This window comes from Dromaius novaehollandiae, chromosome 1, assembly GCF_036370855.1.
Source record: "Dromaius novaehollandiae isolate bDroNov1 chromosome 1, bDroNov1.hap1, whole genome shotgun sequence".
Classification (NCBI taxonomy): Eukaryota; Metazoa; Chordata; class Aves; order Casuariiformes; family Dromaiidae; genus Dromaius; species Dromaius novaehollandiae.
In genome coordinates, this window is record NC_088098.1 from 60,379,260 (window position 1) to 60,403,686 (window position 24,427).

The 24,427-nt window shown below is 46.9% G+C and overlaps 1 protein-coding gene across 2 annotated transcripts in view; it reads left to right on the top strand.

The window, feature by feature from the left end:
- The window catches only part of LOC112995072 (uncharacterized), a 26,964-nt gene extending 10,666 nt beyond the window's left edge, over positions 1-16,298 (top strand). Inside the window, exons 11-18 of one of the 2 annotated variants that reach the window (XM_026119821.2) lie at positions 3,696-3,762; positions 4,907-5,001; positions 6,381-6,509; positions 8,217-8,331; positions 9,130-9,267; positions 10,323-10,489; positions 10,984-11,072; positions 14,546-16,298. In XM_026119821.2, the coding sequence (XP_025975606.2) occupies positions 3,696-3,762; positions 4,907-5,001; positions 6,381-6,509; positions 8,217-8,331; positions 9,130-9,267; positions 10,323-10,489; positions 10,984-11,072; positions 14,546-14,741 (996 nt within the window). In that variant the 3' untranslated portion in view covers positions 14,742-16,298. Of the gene's footprint in view, positions 1-3,695; positions 3,763-4,906; positions 5,002-6,380; positions 6,510-8,216; positions 8,332-9,129; positions 9,268-10,322; positions 10,490-10,887; positions 11,073-14,545 lie in introns of those variants that run through there. The other variant, XM_064514192.1, reaches the window with a different exon arrangement.
- The last annotated feature ends 8,129 nt before the right edge of the window (positions 16,299-24,427 follow it).

Sequence of the window (24,427 nt, forward strand, 5' to 3'; positions counted from 1 at the left end):
AGGCTTATTCTGTGATGTCACGAGCCCAAAAAGCTGTTTTAGCAGAAGAACTGCCCAGGTCTTTCTCGAAGTACATATGCAAAGAGCTAGAAGCAACAGTGAAGACCCTCACTGCACTGTGACATTGTGTAATTCAAGGACAGCCCCTCTAGGGAGGAAATCCCCAGGTAAGAGCCAGCTCTGACTGCCTGGAGCTGTTCTAGCAATGCAAAGCAACAGGAACAGGGACCAGAACATGATCCAGAGTCTCCCTGCAGAGTGCCCAGAGTGGGTATATCTTTGTATGGAGGGCATTGTGCTGATAAGCCAGGGCGGAGGGCGTACAGCAGACAGATGAGGTTGTAGCTTTTGGAAAGGGGTCAACAGTTTTTTGTTGAGCTGTAGGTAATACCACAGATGATGATGGTAGGGGGCTTGTTCAAAAATCATTTGGTGTCTCACATTACTCTGTGCTGATTGTCAAAGTAGGAAACTTGTAGCAAACTCCTGCCCTCAGATGGGGCAATATATGAAGACATCTCAGTCAGATAGGGCAAGACGTGTTGGGGAAGCTGTCATAAAGGAAGTAAGTTATTCAGTGATATGGAGATGGAGGCCAGACAGTTTTATAATGGTCAAGGGTGACACGTTCAGTGACATCAGCTGTGCAGGCCTGGAAAACAGAAAGTCCAACTGCTTCAGCTGTGATCTAAATAATAGCATACATACCCCATGCCAAGCTATCAGAGCAAAGAGCTAACTTGCATCCAAGGGTGAGCAGCTGCCCCTTGGCATGCCAGCAGTGAGTGCAGATCCCTGGACCACCCACAGCATGGTGAGGGACCAAGGGCAGCAGCAGACCCCAGTGGGAGCAGCTGACAGGGGAAAAGGAAGAAAGGAGGGTTCTTTTTTTTTTTTTAGTGTTGCATTCAGAAGTGAGCCATTTGCTGCCTGTGTGTTTAGCAGTGAGCCCTAGAGCCAAAGGCACATCATGGCAGCTACCCAGATGCCAAGCTCCAGAAAGATCTGGGAACTGACAGCCAAAACATTCCTGTTGACAGCTGCTGTGGTTGGACACAGAGGAAAAGGCAGTATCACTCTATTTAGGCTTTTAAGGACAGATTTTTCCAAAGAGCTCAGCAGCCAGCATGTCCCACCTTTGTGAAAGTCGTATTTGTTGCAAAGCACTGGGGTACCATTCACACCTCATGCTGTCCCAGTTAGCAAGAAAGCGGCTGCAGTCTGTGCTGGTTTTAATTCCCACATGGCTTTCAAGGCTGTCCAGAAGCAGGGTGCTTTATAAGTAACTGTCTGACCTGCAGAGAAAGAGGGATTGTTTTTTGCTCAGAGAAAGGTGTTGGAAGAAGCATTATGCTTAGTATACTCTCAGGATTTCCAGAAGTAGGTGAGAGAGGAGAAGAGAAGGATATGAGTACTGCTCAGTTTGCGTTACCAGCTCAATTGTCAAGGTCTGCTGAGAGCCAGACATTTCTTTTGCTTCACAAGCAAAAAAGCAGGCTGCTAGTTTATCTTTCACTTCACTCACCTACTACTTTAAAGAGTTATTTAGCATCATTTCTTTCAGATCTTGTGGAGTTGTGCAACAGTAGAGGGCAGTCACGGCTGGGTCCTTGAGTTGCAGAGGCTGGTCCATGCATGTTACGGGCAGGGTTCAGCTTAAAAAAGACCTTTTGGGGTGGGGTGGGGGATTGAAAGAGCAGATCAACCAGCCAGACAAAGAAAGACCCTCATAAGCACTTTCAGCATTCCTGCTGGCATCAGTTTTGAAAAATACATTGTGGAACTGCATAAAATAGAGTTTGTGCTCATTACTGAAGGTTGCTAGTACTCTCTTTTAATATTGAAATAGGGGCTAATGTTAAATCAGTTGTTTGACTTACGTAAACGAGCATCCTTGCTTTTTACTTTGGAGTAGGATTTTTTTTTCCCCCCCGGCTGCATCTATTATGGACAGTGAGTTTCAGAGTTAGAATAGGCATGCTCAGTGCTTTGGAAATCTGCTACAGTCAAAGGGAGATAGACACAGATGGAAATATCCTCATTCCTGACTGTGCCAGCGGCAATTCACAGGGAGCGTGAGCAAATGTAATGGAGGGGCATTAGAGGTGTGGAGGTTAATTAGTGAGGAGTGACAAGTAGTGGAAGGGTGGACGGAGGCAATAGATTGCTTATACACATACAGTTCTGCTCAGGTTGCCTTGGCAGGTTAAGGCATGGAGAATCACCAGAAAGAAGAGCAAAGGGGTCAAGAATTAGCACCAACTGTCAAAAATTACATAACTGGGGAGAGTCAGGGGAAACATAAGACGCCTGGAGGCCAGAAGAGAGTAACAGAAGAGCGTCTTTTCATGGGAGAGCAGCCTTTCAGAGCCACATGACCAGATGAAGAAGGGACTGTGTGTAAAGGAGAGATGTGCAGGGTCCATGATTTGAAGGCTCTGCACAGGGGAAGAAGAAGGGTCCACAGGGAGCTTAGAGCAGGCTCTTAAGTACATCCCAAAACAGTGACAGGATGGAAGCATGATATTTTGTACTGTGAGATGGCAATATATTCTGTTGTCTAAGATGGGTAGAAGTGCTTACAAGGAAGAAGAATGTGTATGGCAGGGGTATACTGGTGCACCTGGGCAGACATGAGGCAGAACAAGTCTGGGCCAGGAACTCCTGTCTATGGGCATGCACACATTTCAGCACTTGCCACCCAGACATTTAACATACTCTTGAAAGCTCTGGATTATCCAGAACAGTGAAGAATATTATGAACACCAGTGGCAAGCTGTCTTTAGAAATGGAAAAATATGTTTCAGGGTTTTTTGTAATAAGAGCCTTAAAATCATTTGATAACCAATAATGAAGCCCAAAGAGATGTGAAAACATGTTCAGTCACCCGTCAGATAGGATTTGTGTGAGGGAGAGCATTTACTGAGGTAATTCTTCTGGCAGGAGAGCTTGGGGATGCCATGGAGGAGACAGGTGTCTGTGAGACTGCCTGTGTTCTATAGCCCGTAATCTGTCTGTGTTTGTGACAGACTGACAGATGGACAGAGGAGAGGAGTGGAAGGCAAAGGCAAGAGAAAAGAGAAGCTGCTAGCCACACAGATGGAGAAGAAGGGTATTTTTAACCAAGAAGATGTTTGGGAAGGGAAGGGCAAGAGGAAGAATATTCAGATGCTGAAGCAGATCCTTCCACAGGTTAAGCACAGAGGCAGCACGGGCAAAGTTAGCAAAGCTCATTTTACCTCCAGAGTGAGAAAAGAATAAAATAGAAATGACACCCCTAACCTGCTTATAGGGTGGAGCTAAGTGATCTGGAGGGCAATCACAGAGTCCTTCAGGCCTGGACCAGAGTCCCCCACGCTGGTATGAGCAGGTGGATTGAGAGGGCTATTCATACTACCTGAAACACTTGTTAGTGTTGTTCTAAGAGGTCATAGCAAATAAGACCAAAAGAGCAATGGGTAAGGAGACCAAACTGGTCTCCTCCCCTAAGAAGTGGGCTTTTATCATCAGAGTTGAAGTCTGTAGATGAGCTAGGAAAGTTTGCACTCCTCTCAATCCTTGAGCTAGGTGGCATCTGCCCCTTCTCATTGATGGCCTATGTTTCAGCAACATCAAGTTCACTTAAAATGTTAGAGACATGGCATCTATGCAAAGCAGCTCTCTCACCTTTGCCAGTGAATAGTTTATTCTTCCAGGTTGGTGGACAAACAAATGCTGGAAGAGTGCGGCGATCTTTTGGTGGCGTTGGAAGAAACTTGGCAGGTGCGTAGTGCTTGGGTTTGCCTGCGGATGTATGCCAGCTCTGATTTGTCCTTTGGTATTCCTTGAACAGCAGGAGCTCTTAGTGTTGTCAGGATCTGGGACACGTTAGGCAATATACCAGTGGGCAGACTGCCTGGAAAAGGCAGGGGCCATTCCAAGCAAGAAGAGGGGAGGGAGCTGGGCAGGGATCAGGAAAAGAAAGATGTCTGAACATCAAGTTCGCTAGTGTACAGCACAGTGACCCCCACATCAGACTTAAATAAGCATCAGTGATCCCCAATGACTGCTGAGTAGCCTGCTTCTCAGAGTGAAATTTATGTCAGGTTATAGTCACATTAGAAGTATGACTTGAGGAGGAATTTGAAAGGAACAGCCTTATTCAGAAATGATTGTCCATGCCTCAGGGACAAGAGGAACTGGAGCACAGGAGTTACTGTGGGAGGGAAAAGGCTGCAGACACTGGGAACAGGAAAGGATCACGTGATGGATGATCTGGTGCTCCATCACAAGCAGCAGCAGCCCAGTTTTGGGGTACTGGAATTAGCAGGGGCAGAGAGGGCATATTACAAAAGGATCTTAGGATTACCCTGGCTTTTTGAGCTTTCCTTAAACTTCCTAGCACAAATCTACTATCACTGCGGCTCACAAATGGGGAAGCTTGAGAAAAAAATATCCATCCATCCATTGAGGTAAAATTTCTGATAACTTGAAGGGAGAGGAGGGAGGGTTTCATTCAGATTTGGTTGTTCTAGTAAGATAGCACAGTGAGAACAGCAGTGTGGTAAACACCAGCAGCAAGAAAGGCCATATGCAGAAGTGACATGGGAAAGCCCACATGCCTGTGATGGGGAAAGAAGATGATGTCAGGGAAGTGCAGAAGATTCTTCCCACTTCTTTTTCTTCCACTCCCAGGTGTTCCAAAAAGCCAAAGAATTCAGAATTCCAGTATGCAGAAGGCCACGGATTGCCTCATTCCACTCCAGCCAGTCTGATGGACAGCTGTAGCTGAGGTCTAATCCTGAACATCCTGCTAGACAAGGACTGATAGGTGTTTTCCAACAGACAGTCATCCTGCACAGGCTGTAGTTGTGTTCATACTACTATGATGGGTTTATTAACATCCTCTGTTTCCATTTGCTTTTAGACTGCTTAAGCCGTCTTGGACTGACTCCTCTCTTTTTATCAGCTATGGGGAAGGATGAACATTCAGAGTCCATTCTACACTACTGTCACCACATGGTATGTTTTACGATAATATCCTCTCAGAAGCATGTAGGTGATAACATTATGTAGAGGGAAAAGTCTTCTCAACCCTGACGGACATAAGAGCCACCTTCCATCAGGGTAAGAGTAGGAATAATTCAATGCTCCTTTAATTACAGACAATTGGAAAGCAAGGAGCCACCTCCCAAAACACAGGCTATATGTTTGTAAGGCTAGGAATCTGAACCATGTGGTCTGAATTCAGCACCAGGGAGTGATGTTTCAGGGAAAAAGAGAGGTAAATCAGGAGGAAATATGAAAACATCTAGGAAGGCCTAAGCACAGCCAGAAATGTACAAAGCATGACCCTGAGGAAAAACACTGCCAAAACCAGCCTAACTGTTGAGTGAAGCATAAGATGGAGAAAGCATGGAATCAGGAGCAAAGGCAGCACATCTCCTGGGCAGGACCTTGGCAACTGAATATAAATAACCTATGTGGCCCTGAGTTCTTGGTACCTGAGCAGGTCCATAAAAGGAGCAATAAGAACAAGAACCCTCTTTTGAGATATAAAGGCTTTGTAGCTGCAGGTGTGTAATCCCTCCTCTGTGCAAACACACTCCAGCTTGTGTCATCAGAGTGAACAATCTCCTAAGGGAAGATGGAGCAGGACTAGCTGGACAGTTGCCAAGCAATACTTGCCTGTAAGAAAACACATTACTAGAATCATCAGTGTTGAAGCAGACGTTTTCCTTAAAACTTCCAGCTTCTCTGTGACCTACTGGTGGGATGCATTCCTCCAGCCGCATGTGTAGTCCAAGAAATGCCCTGCGTTCTTTAAGCAGATCATTCAAAAAAATCCATGGAGGAAGGACACCTTATAGCTATATCTACAGCACTGTTGTAAAAATAGCCCCAAGGCTACCCTCAAAATCAGACTTGCACACTGTGCAGTCAGTAAGGTTACTAATATAATCGCTAGCTGAAACATGTCACCACATCAAACCCAGTATGTTGGCAGGCCATCAGATTTGTCACATAAACTATGGGAAAGGACAGCTGGAGCAGGTAATGCTTCAGCCACTCTCCAGACTAGTCTTCCATTACGACAGAAACATAACCTCTGGAACTGCATGGAAGAGACTTCTCACTCTCATTTACTAAATGATTTCTTTAACCATGGCTGTTGCATCTGTTGCATTGCAAATATTAAAAATTAGCCCTCTGCCAGACCTGTCTAGTCTGAGATACCTCTGAAATGTTGCTTATCTAAAGGAAGGAGGGAGACTGAAGAGAGAACAGCAAGCTGCGCTACTGCTACCTACCGGGTGGGTGCAGAGAAGGAATATTCAAGTTGAGCTGAGTGTGGTACGGAAGAGAAACACACTCCATTTATAACTTTTTCCCTGTTTTAGGACATGAGAGCCGTCCTTCAGCTGGAGGGGAAGAGCACAGCCACTTACTGTGCTGTGATCACTAGTGCCGGAGAGCTCAGCGTTGGCTTGGGAGATATGGACATCCACCAGGAGATAACAGAGCAATACGTATGCATGCCATCTGATTTGTAAACCTCTGCTTATGAGAAGGACAGTGAATGTATGAGAAACAGCAACCAGTGAAGCTGTACCAGGAGAGAGCGTGTGTGCGAAGGGAACATGGGAAAACCTGAAGTTAATCCCAGATTTTGGCCACTGAGATAGCAACATGGCAAGCCACCAGAGCTATCTGTTGCTAATTAGCCAGATGGAGCATCTATCTGTCTCTTTCCCATAAGATATCACTACTGCTATCATCCCATGCGTGTAGGCCAGAATACTCTTCATTAACTAGTCCCAGGTAACCTATCGTTTTTGGCAACTTAAAAGCCAGCAATAAATCCAGTCCACCTGCATGGAAGGTATTTTCCTCTTTAGAAAAAAACAAACAAATGTGGACAGAATACTGATTAAAGCAAGTTTTCCTCTTCCATCTCCTCCTCTCCCTCCCTGTTGTTTCTACATGCTGCACTGTATAAACAAGCAGTGCTTCTCAGCATGCCAAAACCTTCAAAAGGACAGGAGTAATGGAAGCAGTGATTAAGGACTGACTCAATGAAACTGCCATCACTACGCCCTCCTTCCTCACTCCATTCTTTTGTTGGCAGAACAAAAGCCTGTACTTCATGACTGACAGAGACATGGAAGTTAAGTGCAGTTTACTTACCAGTGCGATCCCCAAGAGACTGAGAATTCCAAGGAAAAAAGGTGGTCATTGCTCCCACTTCCATCCCCACCCTGCCTCTCCCAAGGCTTGGCGTAGAAAACCATTACATGACAGTTTAATTCTCATGAGCTTTACAAAACAACTGTGAAAGAGAGCCAGAGGAAACTCTGAGCCAATCTTCTGATGAAAAGAGCATTCTGGCAGCCCTTTGTTCAGCCAGGATTAGCAGAGCGGTAGGAGGGGTGCTGCAGGAGCGTCTGTGGTGCTGGCCAGGGGTTTAGGCAATGCTTCGTAATTGACTGGCTTTCTTGCTGGCTGCACAGTGCAATTGCCCCTCTTCACTTCACCTGCCTGTTCATTGCAGGAAATGTTGCAAATCTCTCCTCAGGTCCTGAATCCTCCCCACGTATTGTGTAGAAAGCCCGGCCAACTAATTTTTTATGGATTATTAATTTTTTTATCCACCAAATTTTGTGTGGATTCCACTCAATGGGCCAGTCACCTGATGGTTCTTTATCGTATCAGTAAGCCTAACTACGTAGGCATGCCTTTATCATTCCAGACCTTTGCCCTCTACCCCTGTGGAATTTGGCAGGACCAGGGAGTGAAACATCGTGATGAACAACAAGCTGTTAAGCTGTCTCAGGATGCAATGGGTGTACAGAAAACACCTAACTGACATGCACAGCAAGCAAAGGTATAGTCAAGCAACACACAACACAGGGAATCCTACAGTGAGCCCCCACCATTAAATAGCAGCATCCCTTTTCGCTGTAGGTCCTCCAACTGACCCTGGAGTACTGCACAGCTCTAGTGAGGGGCCAGGCCACTGAATCCAGTTCTTGATGACAGCAAGAAACAAAAAGGAGATGAGATGAGGCAAAAGGAAAAATCCATTTCCCTTAAGGAGTCACTCTTCTAGGTTCAGACATGCATCTAAAAGCTGCAATATGAGTGAAAATCTTGCATCCTGAGTCTGAAGAGCAGTCAGTCTTGTCCCTCTGCAATGACTCAAGCCATCTCTACTTTGTGTTCTGGATTTTCACTAGGTGTCCAAGTTCAAGGAGAACCTGTTCCAGGCCCCTCTGGTTTGCATCGATGGAAATGTGCCTCTTTCCACTATTCAGTATGTCTGTCAGCTAGCCAGAGAGCACCAACTAGCAGGTAAGGACTCACCCAGCCCTGGCCCCGTAGCTCTTAACAACCTGTGCTCCAAAACAACCTGCACACACTGAGCACTCTCCACTGCTGCTTGCTGGAGATACCCCTTTCTTGTCTAACATGCTGTATTATTCTGTGCTCCTTTCTACACACTGCTCCCTTCTTTAAAATGGATGAAACAATTCCACTTTCTTTAAGTTTTTTTTCATTCTGTAGGTAAATCACATTCCAAATAGGTTAAAAGCTATAGCTCTTAGGCTCTGCCAGAAAGCCAGGAAAAGCTGTTCTCTGTCTTTAAGCTCAAGGCAAGCACAGATGTGCATGCTTCTGCCAATTTGAACAGCAACATAGTTTGCTTCTCAGAATAAGGGCTAATGCATCTTTGGAGAGAATTTGTCTGCTGCTTCCCATAAAATACATTGTCCCTGCCCTGGTATGCTGAGGACTCTTCACAAGGCTTCCTGAGCCTTCAGAGTCATGCCTTTGTTTTTAGAAGCAAATTCTGAAGACAAAGTTCTTAAAACCTGGCAGAGGCTCCAAAACCAGACAGCAGGTGTAGCAAACCCAAAGCCTGGTCATATCATTCCAGAGCCAGAAGCAACTGCATCCTTTCTGAGCAATAGAAAGGAAAATTAGGAGACTTTGTCCCAAGTGCAGGGGAAATAGTACATAAGCTGCTAATAGCTTATACATGCAACCCTAGTTGTGCAGCTCACAATAAGCCTTCCACACCGCACCCTGCTCTGAAGTAGAGATTAACCATTAATTAATTAATTAACCTATTTCAATGTTGTTTTAAAGTGTGTTATGAGCCAACAGATGAGAAGAAGGCCTCTAAACCATTCCTCTCAGACAGCTGGAAATCGCTCACGTACATCTCCCCCAACCTGCAAGAACTAAGAGCAATAAATCAGACCCTTGGGAACCCTCTGCCAGCAGGTATTGAATACTGTCACTCTTTCAGATAATCTAGAGCCTGGAGACACCATTTTCCTCTCCAGCTCCCATTCCAGAATGAGAACTTTTGCTGATTGTAAGTGCCATATGGTGCTAAATCAGAAGTTGCTAGAGTAACAGCACTGTTTCTCTGGGGCAGTGAATGTAGTCCAGCTCCAAAATCATTAACTTTGGCTCTAAGAACTGCTGCAGGGGTTGGAGGCTTTACAAAGCCCACACAGCAGCATCGTGCAGGGCAGCAATGAACTAGCCTACAAACTGCAAGTTGTTTGAAATCACTAGAACTGGTCAACATAACACTTGTGGGAGAAAACACGGATTTTGTGAGAAGATGCACATTTTCTGATTTGAATGCGCAGGCCCATTTCAATCACTTTTGGGTCATTCTGATGTTGTTAAAAATGCAATTGAAAGTAATCAACTAATGGGGCTTTCATTTCAAGCAAATTGGATTATAACACAGTGGGAATTCACAAGCATCCTCAGCCTCTTCCACCTTACAACCATCCTTACATGGTTTGTAAGGACCAAGCCATACTGCTGATCTATCAAAGAGGCCTGGGATAGCTCTCTGTTCAAAAACAGAGATCCCGTTTTCACCACTTCATCAATCAAAAAAGAACAATCCCTAGTTTATATACCATAGTGAAGCATGATGTTATTATGGCCATTGTTCTAACAATAACCACCCTTTGGGGAAAAAGAATATCCTCACCACACACTGACAGAAATTCAGTAGCATTAAGACAATAATGTCATGCTCCAAAACAATTGTTTGGTCTCTATAGATAAATGCATAGTCCCACAAGAAGTGTTTTCCTCAGCAAAGAACAGAGACATGATATGGAAGCTGAGGGTTGAAGAATTTCATCTTTCTCATGATCATTTTAAAGAAAAGAAATATATATCAACCAGATTTTCAGTAGTGCTCATAAATAGACTGCCAGCCCAGTGATACAAAAAGGCCAACTCAGAACCTTTAAAGTTATGTCATAGCTTTTCCTCCCCCCCCCCCCCCCCAACCCTGCTATCTAAAGAGCTACCATCCAGGTTGGAGGATGTTGTCAAGACTGCAATGACCTTGGCCCAGCCTTTGCTGACACAGCTGCGCTGTGTGGTGGTGACACTTGGCACTCATGGAGTCCTCTTATGTGGCAAGAGCATGGGAGGGAGCATCTTGCTTTGTCCTGGAGCTCATGAACAGGTAAGGGCACAGAAGACAGACTCTGAGCTCTCCGTTGCATCTGTCTGGGACCAAATAGCACCATTGCTATTTCTGGTGGTGTAGTAACAAGCCTGGAAAAATGAGACACCAGTGCTAGCCTCTGTGGCAAATACACATTTGGGAGGGTGGAATACACAGATCTGAGGATTAGCAAAAACATTCAAGCTGTCTGTTCTGGTATTTCTGGCTCCTAATGGCAGTTTTTATAGTCAGCTGGTTTAAAATGGACTTTCCATGAATATTCACGAGTGAAAATCTTATTTTCGGGAATGTAAATGGCTGCACAAGTGTACAGGGAAAATGATTTTTCCAAAAGATGCAAACAGGGCTTATTCAAAGTGTCCAAAAAGATTACTGACTTTTGTTTTCTTTTTTAGCATCAGTGCAGGTCTGGATGACATCAGTCATGTTCAAGCATCCCTTCACAGCTTGAACAATTCCTGCTGACTTTCCTTCTACTCTTCCCCATGCAGACTGCTGCTACCAGCCTGTGTGCCGCCCACTACCCCGCCATCCACATCAGCAAGGAGGAGATAGTTAATGTCTCAGGAGCTGGTGACAGGTACATTGCTAACTACTTCATCTTCTCCAGCTAAATGTGGACCCTTCATAATCTGAATTCTTTTAAATGCTGCTGCAAAGACAAACTACATTCTGCTGCTTGAGAATTAGACCCTCAAAACAAAAGAACAGGACTGGTTACTGTGAGTCCTTACAAAGCTTGCTAAAAATTTCCACCTAAGCATCTTGAAGCCAGTCTCGCCATTATTAGTTTTACTTTTCTTTAAGATCCAAGCCTTTCATGGCCATGTAGTTGTTCTGAATTACCAAGGTGCTAAAAGCAAAGTAAACCATCTTACATCAAAGCTGTCTTACTAACTACTTTACTTCAGCACTTCTCCAGTGGAAGTGGGACTGCCACTTAGTAGTTAAAATTGCTCTATAAAAGCAGCTCATTAGGTTCAGCATCAGCACCTGGCAATAGCTTTTTCGAAAGAGTCTCCTATGTAATTCCCCTAACCATTCACACAATGCTGTACGCAGGAGTAGGAAATGACAGATATTCCTAGCCCCAATGATCAATTCTAAGTCTGTTGGAGTAATATTTTATTATGTTCGTTGTTAACTTGTCAAACTATATGAATCCCTTCCCCCCCCTTTTTTTTTGCTTCATATGCTGCAATAATTGATTCTAACCTTTGACTACCTTGGACAAGACCAAAAGGTGTATGTGTGACAGATCTCTCCTTTTATTTTTCTACTCTTACCTACCAATAACTCAACATAGCAACACCTCCTTTTCTCTCTTATGGGTGGGAAGAATGAAAAGTCACTTTTATAGAAATTTGCAGAGGTTTTCAATATTTTAACTAGGATCATTCAATAACTTCTTGCCAAACTAACTAATCTACTTAATGCCAGGGTCTCCAGTTACTCCCTGTATCCCTAGTCACCTCTAAGATGAGTTGACTACAACTGGCACAACTCTCCAAAGACGACTGGAGCATTGTTCAGTGCAATCCCTGTAAGGATAACAACAGAGAAAACAGGGCTGGAAGGAACCTCGAGGGGTCAGTCTGTCCTAAGGAAAGCTCAGCTTTGCTAACTACTCAAACAGATGTGTCTAACCTTCTGTCAACCCCTCCAGTGATGCAGCTTCCTCCTCTACACCATCTGTTCCACGCATAACTACCCCTTACCATGGGATTATTTTTTTCTAGAGGCTAATGTAATCTAAACATCTTTTTTAGGTGTTCCTTTCCCTTTTAAAAAGCTTAATTTAAGGTCAGAGCAAAGGCTAAATAAAATGTGCCACTGCCAGACTGAGATAAACAGAAAGCATACTTTGTGTTTCCTTCCAAAACCTTCTGAAAGTTAGGGGCCCATTACTGCTGCTAGTGTTGAAGTAAAATTAATCTCTTCTCTGCAAATCCCATTTCCCAGAGTCTCAAGCCCATGGGGGAATTTTCAGTCCTCTTGTTTGATCAGTGACATCCTTCCCAGTAACTCACGGGTGCTGCTCTGAGCTGCGGAGATCTCCAAGTGCCCAAACAGATCCCCTAGCTGTAAACACCCAGACACTGCAGTCACATACATGGTATCAGCTGGGCATATAAAGTTGCCTAAATCCACCTCACACGAGAGTTCTATGAACACTTTCAAGGGACTATGCAGTAGAGTACAAGCCAGGGTTATGACATGTTTGTGGCCCCATGAATTTTTACACTTTAGAAATGCTGGGCAGGGGATGCCATGCAGCCAGAAACAGCACTGCAGTCGTCCTTGCTCTCTCTCTAGGGAGTTGGAGAAGATGGTGGAGCCTTCCCCTGGGATGGCATCCTATCCCACAGAGAGAGAGGAAGTCTGCAGTGCTGGTTCACAGGAGGCCTTGTCCTGAGGCTCTCTTACATCTCCAGAGATGCTGCCCAAGCAGCCGCTTCTGTTTCCAGGGTGTGGCAACTGTTTGCTCCTTGCACCTGGCTGTCATGACAACATAACACCACATGCCTGCACTTAGCATTGCTAGGGAATATTGCCCCAAATATTTATTCTGAACCTCTGGAGCTGCTGAGAGATTGAATGGCTTTTGGAAACCATAATCTTCTGTGCCATTGTTAAGGAAAAAAAGATGTTGAGGTAATTAACCAGAGTAGAAAAGGTGTTATTTTTCCCTCTGCCGTAATCAGAAGCCCCTGAGATCCCTTAGCATCAGCCCATCCCCCTGCAAGTGGCAGGCCAGGCTAAGTCTCTCCCATCACTCCCATCAGTGCTCTCCGGCACACAGCAAGAGTGGCCCAGTGCTCCAGCTCAGCGGCAGGAGCAGCCCCTGCTAGGCCTACAGTGCCACTTGCTGAGAACCTTTCTGGAGGGAGGTCCCAGGCCCCAGCTCGCCACACCCAGGGGACATTGGTGGAGTCTCCCCATGGTGCTCACAGCGGGGCAGAGGCCACCCCATGAGGAGGTAGCCCTGTGGCTGAAAGTGCACAGGACTGCTGGGGTCAAGGGAGTCCCTTGGTACCCCATCCCACTGTGTGGCAGCAAAGCCTGTCCCTTTCTTGCAGGGCTAGCGTCACTGAGCAACACTGGTGTTCAGACTGCTTTATTTAGCTGTCCCTTATCATCCCCTCAGGACATAGATTTGATCATTAATCCTCCCTACTGTCACCTTTTCTTGTCCTTGCTTTTTCCTCTCAAATGCCATTATCGTGTCCCTTCCTCTTTGCCTTCTCCTTTGTCCTTTCCTAGCTTCCTGTTATCACTGTTGCCAAGGTATATATTTAGCTGTGAATATACACTAGCTGTTCCCAGCAGATCACACTGTGTGCACAACTATGCCTCAAAAGAGCCTTCCATTGCAAGCCATACAAAGTCCTCTCCTCCTGACAGACTTCTCAGTGCTCCGTGAGGACCTGTGAGTGAGAGCTGTTGTTCCAAATACATCATTTTTACTGGGAAATCTCAAATGGAAAACCACAGCTTAAGTTCAAAAAAGTCCATATCAAAAATCTCATTTCAGCTTTGGATTGCTTTTTCCAGCTGTGCCTGTTGCTTCTCACACATACATATGGAAACTTTGCCTGTCTTCTCATCCAGCCCTTCCCAATTGGGGGAAAGAAGGAAATATATCCAGTAGCAGACAAGGAACAGATAAAAACAGAAAATAATTTGAGAGGGAGGGAAAAGCAGATTTCTCCCCTTTTTAAACATCCCTTTGTTTCCCCTGCCTCACCCAGAAAACTGGGGAGAAAGAAACTGTAGTGGAATGGGAAAGTACCTCAACTTCTCACAGGAGAAGCAAACAACTCCTAAAATGCAAATAAATAGCACTATTTGATGCCCTAAATTTAAAAATAAATATTAAAAAAGCAAAAACATTTCATTAGAATTTCATCCCTTCTCTGTGACTTATTGAGATGTTTTCTGCTTCCGTTAAGTATTGGTTTGGGTTCAAAGGAATTCTCTTACAAATGACCATGTTCCTGAGGTCAAAGCTGTTCCCCAGTGATCAAAACTGTCTTTCCTTTCTCTCCACAGTTTAATGGCGGGAATCATTGCAGGGATGCTTGCTAACCATGACACAGATACCTGTGTCCGGATGGGTCTTCTTGCTGCAAGCTTGTCTCTCCGTTCCTATGAGCCCATTTCCCCAGAAATCAACACTTGCAGTGTCAGCCTGGAACAAGTCAACGGCAGGAGCTGGCCAGAGGTGAAGATATGGGAGATGGACTAGATCTTCTGCACTATGGCTTTCTCACTCATTACCTTATCCTTCCTAACACACCCAACATTGGTATTTCCAGGAAGTAGGCTGTGTTTAGAGCTCCAAGCTCAAAAACTGGCAGCTGACCAGAGGGCCTGGACTTTCAGTGCACACTGTACCTTAAAGGAGGTGAAGTGTCAACCGACTACATTTTGTGACAGCTTATATTGCACTGTACACACTCACTTTTGTCCACTGTTGCTTCCTCTCTTTTTTGGTGTGTTGCAGCAACTGCAGCTTGATTCTTCTGTATATCACCTGTTGATAATTTATCTCACCTCATGCTCTAATGGGAGCACTCGGCTGTTCTGATCTTGAGTAAAACCTCAGGCCCCAAGCCAGGGAACCCTTGTAAAGAAAAGCTGGATTCAGCTCTTTTAGACCTCCTATTTTCCTGAACTTCCAGTCTAGACTTTCCATTGAGGGAATTTTTTCTTTTACCATCTTGTGTCACTGTTGTCCATTGTCATGGCAGTTCCTCTGTTGCTAACTCCCAGATCTTCAGGACCATTTCTCTTTAGGCAGGCACAGCAGTAACAGACTCTCTTGCTCCTCACTCCTGATTTCTATCCAACATCTCCCATGAACCTCAGCCTGTGGCAAGCCTCAGCTGGCAGGCACATAATGCTGTAGACTACGTGATTGATCTTCCCAATCCAGCCTGCAAATGCTGGATTTTCTTGCTCTGAAGTTCAACACCCCTGAAGAAAGTGGGCAAGAATAATAAAGGGGGTTAAGTGTGGCCCAGCTAGTGGCCTTGGTAGGATGACTGCCCCCTTATTACACATGCCTTCCTCTAAACTTTGGGCTTCCTAAATCCTCAGCCCAGAATGTCAATTCTGAAGCAAAAGATGTCAAACATCCCCCTTCTCCCAACTCAGAGAGGTGAAGCAAGCTCCTCTCCTAACTCCTCCATTTCCAACCCAATTGGCAACCCATTGGCTACCTGACATAGGAAACTTTCTGTACATGGCCAGCTGAACAGCTGCACCGACAGACACACATGGCCTAGCAACCCTCATGGAGTGTTGTATGAAGGGACCAAATTGCCTGGTCACACCTTCCCTTCCCTCTGGTGTTCCAGTCCTTCAAGAACAAGAAGATTCCTACTACCATCACTGAAGATCAGGGTAATCATACTGTTGCTAGGGAGGTGGGAAAGCACAGGCCTTATTTATGGACGGACATGCAAGTTGTATAAATCAAATGACTCTCCCAAGTTCACAATGAGTCCATGGCAAAGCGAGGAGCAGAACTGAGCTGCCTTGACCCTCTGTCCCAGGCTGGAGCTGCATGGTGATACCTCCACCTTTAACCCTTCCAGAATCTTTATTAGCAAGGACATCTACACTTAGATCAATTTTATACAAATTAAGTCTTGTCCACAGGCTTTTAGCAATTAACTAATGCAGCCAGTTTGGCTATGGAAATCAACTACTCAATGCTCAGTTGTGTAGCTTACCTCCCAGAGATAGCTCCTCTAGTCTTCTTCCAACCCCTGAGAGATTAAACTTTAGGGAAGGACCACACCAGCTCTGCCTCCATTATTTAAGTGTTACACAGGATCATTAGTTGCTAAAGGGACAATAACAAGTGGCAGTACAGGGACAAGTGGGGGCAAGTACAGGGAGATCTCTACAGGGACAAGTGGGGGCAAGTACAGGGAGATCTCTGTGTGGGTCTCAGAGGAGTGCTTACTGGCTTGCACTTCCAAAGCCAAAGGCGAAAGGCTCGAGGCTGCTGAGCCATTCCCACATCTCGAGTGAGAAGGCCAGTGACCATGTGAACACATCCCTGCTCCACATCATAACGCCCACCATGTAATTACAAACACCAAAATGATGGCTGTGGGAAAGGGACAGGGTTCCAACATAGGCTTGAGGTACACAGTCAACAAAATAGTCTCCTTCTCACAGCCTTAAACTAGCTGGTACTGATTGTGACTTCCTAGTTCAGAGTTACAATGGCTGTACATGAAAATATGTATTCTTTGCTAGAGCTCCTTTGCTGTTTGTACGGAAAATTATGGCAGCAGATGTGTAGAAATCATTTCTGATTTATCTCAGCTCTGGCATCCTACTGGCTCAACCTTCCTTCTGCTGACAACTGGGAGGGTGGGATAGCAACTCTGCAGAAGAGCCTGCAATGGTGGAAGATTTTCTTCTTTAACTTAAAAGTCATGATGGGCACACAGACAGGAGAAATCTTCTCTCAGCATTACACAGGCATGAAAATACTCACTACACTCTTCAGACTCTTTCCTCCCACCAGGAGAATGCAGAACAGCAGGCAGGAACCAAGACACTTCCACAGATGCCTTTTCACACTGGAAATCTGGTCCCAGAGTGGCAGGAAGTGGTGGACACTGCAGTGGTGTGACTGCTGCCCTCTCAAGCTAAGCCCTGAAATTTAGAGTTACCCTCTAGCTGGAAACGATAATCATATCCTACCTAAACATTGTGTCTAAAGCCAATGTTGCAAACAGAATTTTTTTTAAAAAAAGGAAAGATATTTTCCCACAAGGGCTCTGGAAAGGAGTGGTGTTTTGCTTTCCATCACTGGCAATTTTGTAGAAACAAAGGTATATTTCTGGAGATAAGAAAATTTGGGTTTGAGCCCAAAATAACCACATTGCTGGCACAGAAGAGCTGCAGGAAGGCCAGCTGTTACCACGCATGCATTGCTGGGCTGTCTCAGGGGCCATCCATCCTGCAGAAACAGCCATCAGGCATCCGGGCAACACCACACATGCTGCTGTTTGCCAGATTTTGCCCTTTAACAGATGAAGGTTCAGGACGCAAAGAACTCCTGCCGTTGCCAGATGCACTCCAGGCGACTGCCCAGTGACAAGGCCACCAAGGAGTAGGAGGAGGTCCTGACCAGGGCCCAGGCAGAGGAGTAGGGATGAGCTGCTCCTGGCTGTCAATGGGCCTTGCCCACTCTGGGCTGGCAGTGCCAACTTCAGACTCAGGCCAGGTCAAAGAGAAGCTGGTGTTGGCAAGTTGTGACCCTGTGCAAGGTGGCTTGTTGGCCTTCAGTGCCAACAGCTTGTTTCACATCGCAAAAACCATCCCCATCAGCACCACCTAGGCCAGGCAGGACTGCCCAGGCTGAAGAAAGACCTAGAGACAGCATGAAACACCCCAGCAAGTTACAGATACGTCATAGCAGCACTGTGGAGATACCACAGACTTGCTGCCATTTTTCCTCTGTGGAAAAAGGCTTCCAGCACTGGGGATGGCCTAGGATGGCCTAGGAAGTGGGACTCAGCGGGGAAGTGGTTAGCCCTGGTGTTTGAGATGGTGATTGCAGCCACGCACTGAGAGGGCATTTGTGAGGAAGTCATAATCTGTCATCTCTCCATCCAAGTGATATACCAAATATGGGCTGGTACTGGGGGCATTTCCCATAGAAGCAAGGAGGAAAAGTCACACGTGCTCCCAACACAAGAGATGCATAGGCTGCAACTGCAGTCAGTGTTGGTATTTAGCAAACAGTTCAGTGAATGCTGGAACTAATCAAACCTAATTTCCAGTGAATTTAGCTCTTAGTGCTGGCTGGTTTTTTTAAGCTGATTTATAGTAAGCCTGGAGTAGGCACTTGCCCTTTTTTCATACAGAACACGTAAACCAGTAAGGACCCTTGACTGAGGAGCAGACCTCTAGTGTCTGGTAAGGCACAAAAGCCAACTGAAGTTAGGTCAGGGCATCTGTAACATGACTCTCCAGTGTGGACTCTCTGGTGTTTAATAAGAAATGAGCTTCCACTGAAACTGGTGGAGGAATTCATTGGGTTTCTTTCCTCTACCCAGACAGCTTCCACAAAACTTGTAGCAACTCATTACCTGTGAGCCTGCAACCTTTCCATCAAATTTGGCTAAAACTGTCAAAGAACTGAAAAGATATGAGGGATGAGATAGAGCTGACAGAACATTTTATCACATCGGCATTGTCTCCTTAAGAAACCATAATAAAAATATAACAGCTGTCTTTTCTGAGAACAAATGGACCCACTTGCATCTTACACATCCCTCTCCCCCTATCATATGCAAACACTTTGCCAGCAGCCCCACTTACTTGCTTCTTATTTGCTTGCTTCTGCCTGTGAATGTTGTTCAGCTAAAATATTCTCTGATCGTATGTGGGAAACATGCACATCCACACACGCACAAACACACCTACCCACCTTTGAGGAGCGGTGGGGTGGTAGCGGTGGGAGGGGTGCTGGGGAGTTTGGGAGAGCAAGGGAGGGGTTGGGACCTTTGCAAGCAATAGCAGCCCTGTTTGCACATGGAGGGGGAGGTGGGACATGCTAGGGGTGGGAGGAAAGGGCTGTGTGCCTGGGGGGGTAGGTCTCTGCTCTATAAAATGACTTCAGCAACCAGTCATAAGGAAGTGAGGAAGCCCCAACCTCCGTTCCTCCCTCTGGCAGCTTTGGCTGGGTAGGAGAACCCCAAGTGGCAGGGAGTTGAAGCCACCAACCAGGGATGAAGGTTCAGGCATTGGGTGCTGCTGCTCTCCTCCTGATGCAGCTCTCCTTGGCCCCAGCTCTGGCTGAGGGAGCATGGGATCATGCCCCAGAGAGGCAGCTGGGAGCCGAGAGCACCAGAGCAGACCCTCAGCTGCCTGCATATGAAGAGGACAACCTGTCTGGGCAGGGCTTGGCAAGAGGCCACCCTCCTACCAGAGAGGGGAAGGTGGCCACCAGCAGAGCCGTGGCTGGGCTCCTGCTAGGAAGCGGTAGGCAGGATGCTGCCAGCAAGCCCCAGAAACACCAGCCACAACCCTCCAGAAACAGGGGCCTGGGACTGAGCCACTACCTGAAAGGCTACGGGAAATTCAACACGGACACGGTAAGTGTGACCCCCTCTGTTGTAAGGCAGTCTGCCCTCTCAGACCCTGATTGCACGCGGTGTCCGTAGCGGTGGGGAGGCCCACAATTTTACCTTGACCTACCACTGTAGCCTGGGACCAGCACGCGGAGGGTTTGCAGGGCACAGAGGGAGGGAGAGGGTCGTCTGGCAGCACCAGGCTCCCCGCTCTTACCCTGCAACCCAGTGCAGCCCTCACCTCGCTCCCACAAGGGCACTCCATAGGTGCACGCAGTTTGGCAAGTAAGCTCAGCTGATCTGTTTGCAGGGCTTAGAGTGGCCTCAAAGACGATACGGCCTCATAAACTCATAACAGGGCCAAAGAAACAGCTTCTTTCCTCTGCTTTGCAGCTCCATTGCTTCCTCTAGGGAGAGAGTGAGGTGATCTCTAACACTAGCAGTTGTTATCAAGGGAAACCATCTGAAGTCCTTAGCTGGTTTGCTCAGCACATACCTAGGAACAGGTCCTGAGCAGGAGCAGTACCACAGCTTCAGAGACAAGGAAACCAACCAGGACAACTCAAAAATGTATCTCCAAGCTGGAATACAGAAAAAAAAGTGCATTCTCACAGCATAGATTTCTAATCTGAGTTAGTATTTTTCAGCACTGCTGTTCCCAGCAGGTTTTACCACCCAAACACTTGCAGTTGAACAACCAGACATCAGCACTAGGCATCCAAGTCTGGGGATCTTGGGAGAACAGGGATGGAGCTGCACTACCTCTCCAGGCAGAGGTATCACTGCACCCACACTACAACGGGAAGCACAGACTGACTCATACTGAGCCCCATCGTTAGCGCTTTACCTGATATTCGTTATATTCATGCAACCAGCTTGGTCAGCTGTCAGATTCAAAGCTAAGCTCCCTGGTACCGGCATGAACCTCAATAGTCATGCACAAAGAGTAGCTCCCCGGTAGTCTGTGTAGCACTATGGGCACATTAAAAATAGCCAGGACACAGGTCTGTAGCAGGAGCAGGACCTGAGCATGCCGTGTTCATGTGAACATCAGGCAGAAAAGCTGCTTTCAGGTCATTCCTCATAAGCACAGCATGAATGTGCTGGCAACACAGCCCAGCACTGAATCCATGTTCTGCTTGTGGTGCAAATAAGGGTGGAGGCAAGTGACAGTATTAACAGCCCTAGAATATTACCTGGTATCTTGTGGGGCTTCAAGCAGAGCCCATGGCTGTGTGTGCTGGCAGCGAGTAGGTCAGGACTCAAGCGCAGATTGGGCACATTTGACCGTGTGGAGGAGACAGTCCTGCTCCGTGCCCAGTGTATGTAAGACTCCCCGGCTCCCTGGGGTCTCACGCTTACCCGTGCAACCACTCTGCTGCCAAGCTCTCCCAGCTCTGTAACAGGGGGCACCATCCTTTGATTTGAGAGGGTTGCCCCTCGTTTCTTGGACAGGCACAGCTCCTTGCAGGCACTAGCTGAAGGGAAGCACAACTCTTCAGTATGCCCAAGAAATCTCCTTTGCTGTCTCATCTCCCAAATAAAGAACTTATCTTGTTTATCAAATCATAACTGCCTTTAGATAGGACATAAGCAAAATTTGCATAAACCAACATGCCCCAGAGGAAGGTATCCAGTCTCCTGCTGCATGCACCCAATTTGGACCAACCAGACAGCTTAGCGACAAAGCCCAAAGAAAAATAGCGGTGATTTGTAGGGTCTTAGCCTGTGTCTTTAGTCTCTCCTGCTCTGTCTCCCTCAGTTTGAAGGCAGCTGCCCAAGAGAGAGCTGGCAGCATCTTCTCTCTGCAAACGCAATAGTTGCTTTCAAGGAAAAGGCCAGGGAAATCCACTTCAGTGGCAAACCAATGGCCCAAGCTCTTGCTCTGGTGGCCCCTGGGCCAACATGCCCGCTGGCTCTGAGGTCTTGTACTGCAGCCTGCCAAACGGGCACCATCTCCCCAGACAGCTCATTTGGCCACGCTTGGCCAGGCTAATCTATCAGGGATGGCATCCCCAAAACCTCTGTGCCTAGGAGGCAGGCTGGTGGGGCACCTGCCTGTCCAGGACTACACCCACGAGCCCACCTGCAGCATCCTTTCAGTCATGCATTTCAGTGGCTTATCACGTTTTCTGCTAAAAGAAGTAATAAATTAACACTGAAACTCTTTCCTCTGTCCCTAACTTCTCTGTATCCTTATACAAAGCTACCACTTTATAGGCTGGTAAACAGTTTGTCCAGCTCATTCAGTTTTTAAATTATCTGTTTTACATGAAAGCCAAACATCCAGCAGCAAATGTTCATCCCATTACATCATATAATCTTCTGCAACTTGGCTTTGTTTTCTCATGAAAGCCTCTTCGGCCTGCCTGTCGGGGGGAGGTTAAAAGAATCTTCTGAGCTCCTCTAATTTCCAGACTTCTGACTGCTGTCAGTTTGAAACTGCCGGAGACAACAACCGCCGGCAAGGGCCATCCCAGGGGCTGAGCAGTTAACACTGCCACTAAGTGACTGGCTGAATGGCTGCCCTCCTGCTATGGCTTTGCCAGGAGAGCTGCTTGCTTTACGCAAGGCTGCAGTCCTTCTGCAGCCACCGGGGCAGGTAATCAAATGGGATCGTACCTAAGGCTCCTGCGCAAAGGAGGAACGGTACGTAATTTGCTCAAATAAAACCACAAAGCTCTACCCTAAGCTTCTGCAGAAGGGCGTTTTGTCAGTCTCTGGTCTTGCTGACCACCTCTTAAGGAGGAGGAGGTTTATTTCAGGGAATTTTTTTGTGGAAAGCCCTCCTTCATTGGCGTCTCCGCGCTAGTACAGAGTCCCTGCAGGTAAGTCTGGCCCACGGGCATCCAGCAAACCTTTCCTTTGCAACTTCTGTACACTTTCAGTGAGCCCACGCAGAAAATAACTAATCAGGCCTGGGGACACCACAAGCTCCTCAGCAGCGTGGGGGCCAGGGCGCTGATCACGCAATCAGCAGAGCCCTGACACGAGCACGGTGGGGTGTGCAGGCTGCGGAGCCAGCGGGGCTGGGAAATGTCAGACACTGGCACTCTGGCCACCTCTCTCCCTTTTCAGTACTCCTGCCACGGGATTCAGTCACGGCCCTGCCAGAAGCCCTCTGACTGCGACGGCTGCCTTGGCCTCTACACCTGCAAGCTGCCCAAGGGGACATGCGACTTGAAAGCGGTTTCCCGGGAAAGAGGTAGAGCGTGAGCCCCTCTACTAGCAGCGCACTGCGGCAGTGGGGCACCAGGGTCGCCCAGCACCCAGCCACCTGCAGGTGCAGCCCTTCAGCAAAACCCCTCCAAACCCAGCAAAATAGGGTCTCCCTTAGGAAGGTTCAGGAGAGCTTTGCCTCCCAAATTCAGCTGCCTGGTATGATGCCAACTACCACACCAGGGTTCCCCTCAGGGAGGGCCGTGCGGGCTTCCCTCCCCTGGCTCTCCCTTCTTGGGAAACCTCGCAGGTGTTTCTGGAGACACAAGGTGCCTCAGGTGCCAAAGACTGATGGGACAGAAAGTGCCGGTAATGCCATTTTTCCACTGCAGTCCTCACTCGCTCTACGCTGGTCCTTGAGCACCTCTGAGGATGGCTGCTTCTTTTGGCAGAAAAGCAGATCCAAAGGGCACTGCCCAGCAGAGGTGAAGCCCTGGGACCAAAACCTGATGCTCAAATCCTCAGCCTGACCTTGCAGACAACCCTGCCCCTTGTTTCCCTCTGGAAGAAAGTGGCTGCCCTCATTCCCTGCTGTCAGCCTGCACAGGCAAGCTGAGGAGCAGAAAAGAGCACAGGGTTTAACCAATGGCTTGGAGTCAACCAGTGCGGGCTTTGCTCCCTGCCAAGCCACAGACTTCTTGTAAAAACTTGGGGAAACTTAATTGGCATCTCTGGACTTGAGCTGCCTCATCTGCCTCACAAGCATCTTGGCAGCCTTACAGCTTTGGCAGCTTGTTAGTTGGTAAAACACAGGAGACAAGGAGATGTAAAGCTTTCCAGAGACACTTAAGTATTATGGTTTCCCAGCTGAGCAACACTGCTCATGTCGATGTACAAGAGTTGCTTAAATGAGGAGTGGCAGGTAGCAGAGACCTCAGCTTTTAACTGCACAAACTGGAGGTCCCTGTTCTCTTGACTGGCATCTCCAGTATCTTTCAATAAATCAATACTTTCTACAGACTCATCTCTTTTCTTATCAAGTTTGTATACACTCACACATATATATATTCATGTAAAAGAAACCCATCCAAGGCTATTAAATACAGAGATGCCAGCTCTGACACAGGAAGCCCGTGTCAGTGGGTAAGTATAATGCTCTGGGAATAAAGTCTATATAGCATATAGGGCACACCCATTATATATGCTTTGTTTGTGCAGTCCTCTTTGGGCATCTGCTGCTGGCACAGTCCATGGGAAAGATACTGGGCTAAGTGGACCTGTGGTTGGACCTAGCACAGCTGTTCTTTTATCTTTTCTTGGCAGGTGGATTCCTCCAAAGCATATAAAGCACTTAAAGACATGTGGTCCTGCTCATCCTGGAGCAACACAGCTTGACATAACACTGGAGAGGCTGTCCTACAACTGGAGACCAGAATTTTTTGTCTAAGTTTTGTTTTAAACCCTTAATTACAAAGTTGTAAACATTTCTTTCACTGTGCTTTTCACACCACTGCTTTTTTAGCCACCAGGATTTTGTAAGCTATATAGGTTTGATTCCCACTTTCCTTAGAGCTGCGAATGAACATATTCAGTGGGTAGAGAGCCCTGTGCTGGCAGATCACACTTGGAGCTGTCCTGTTACATGCAGCCCCCAATACAACAAATGTGG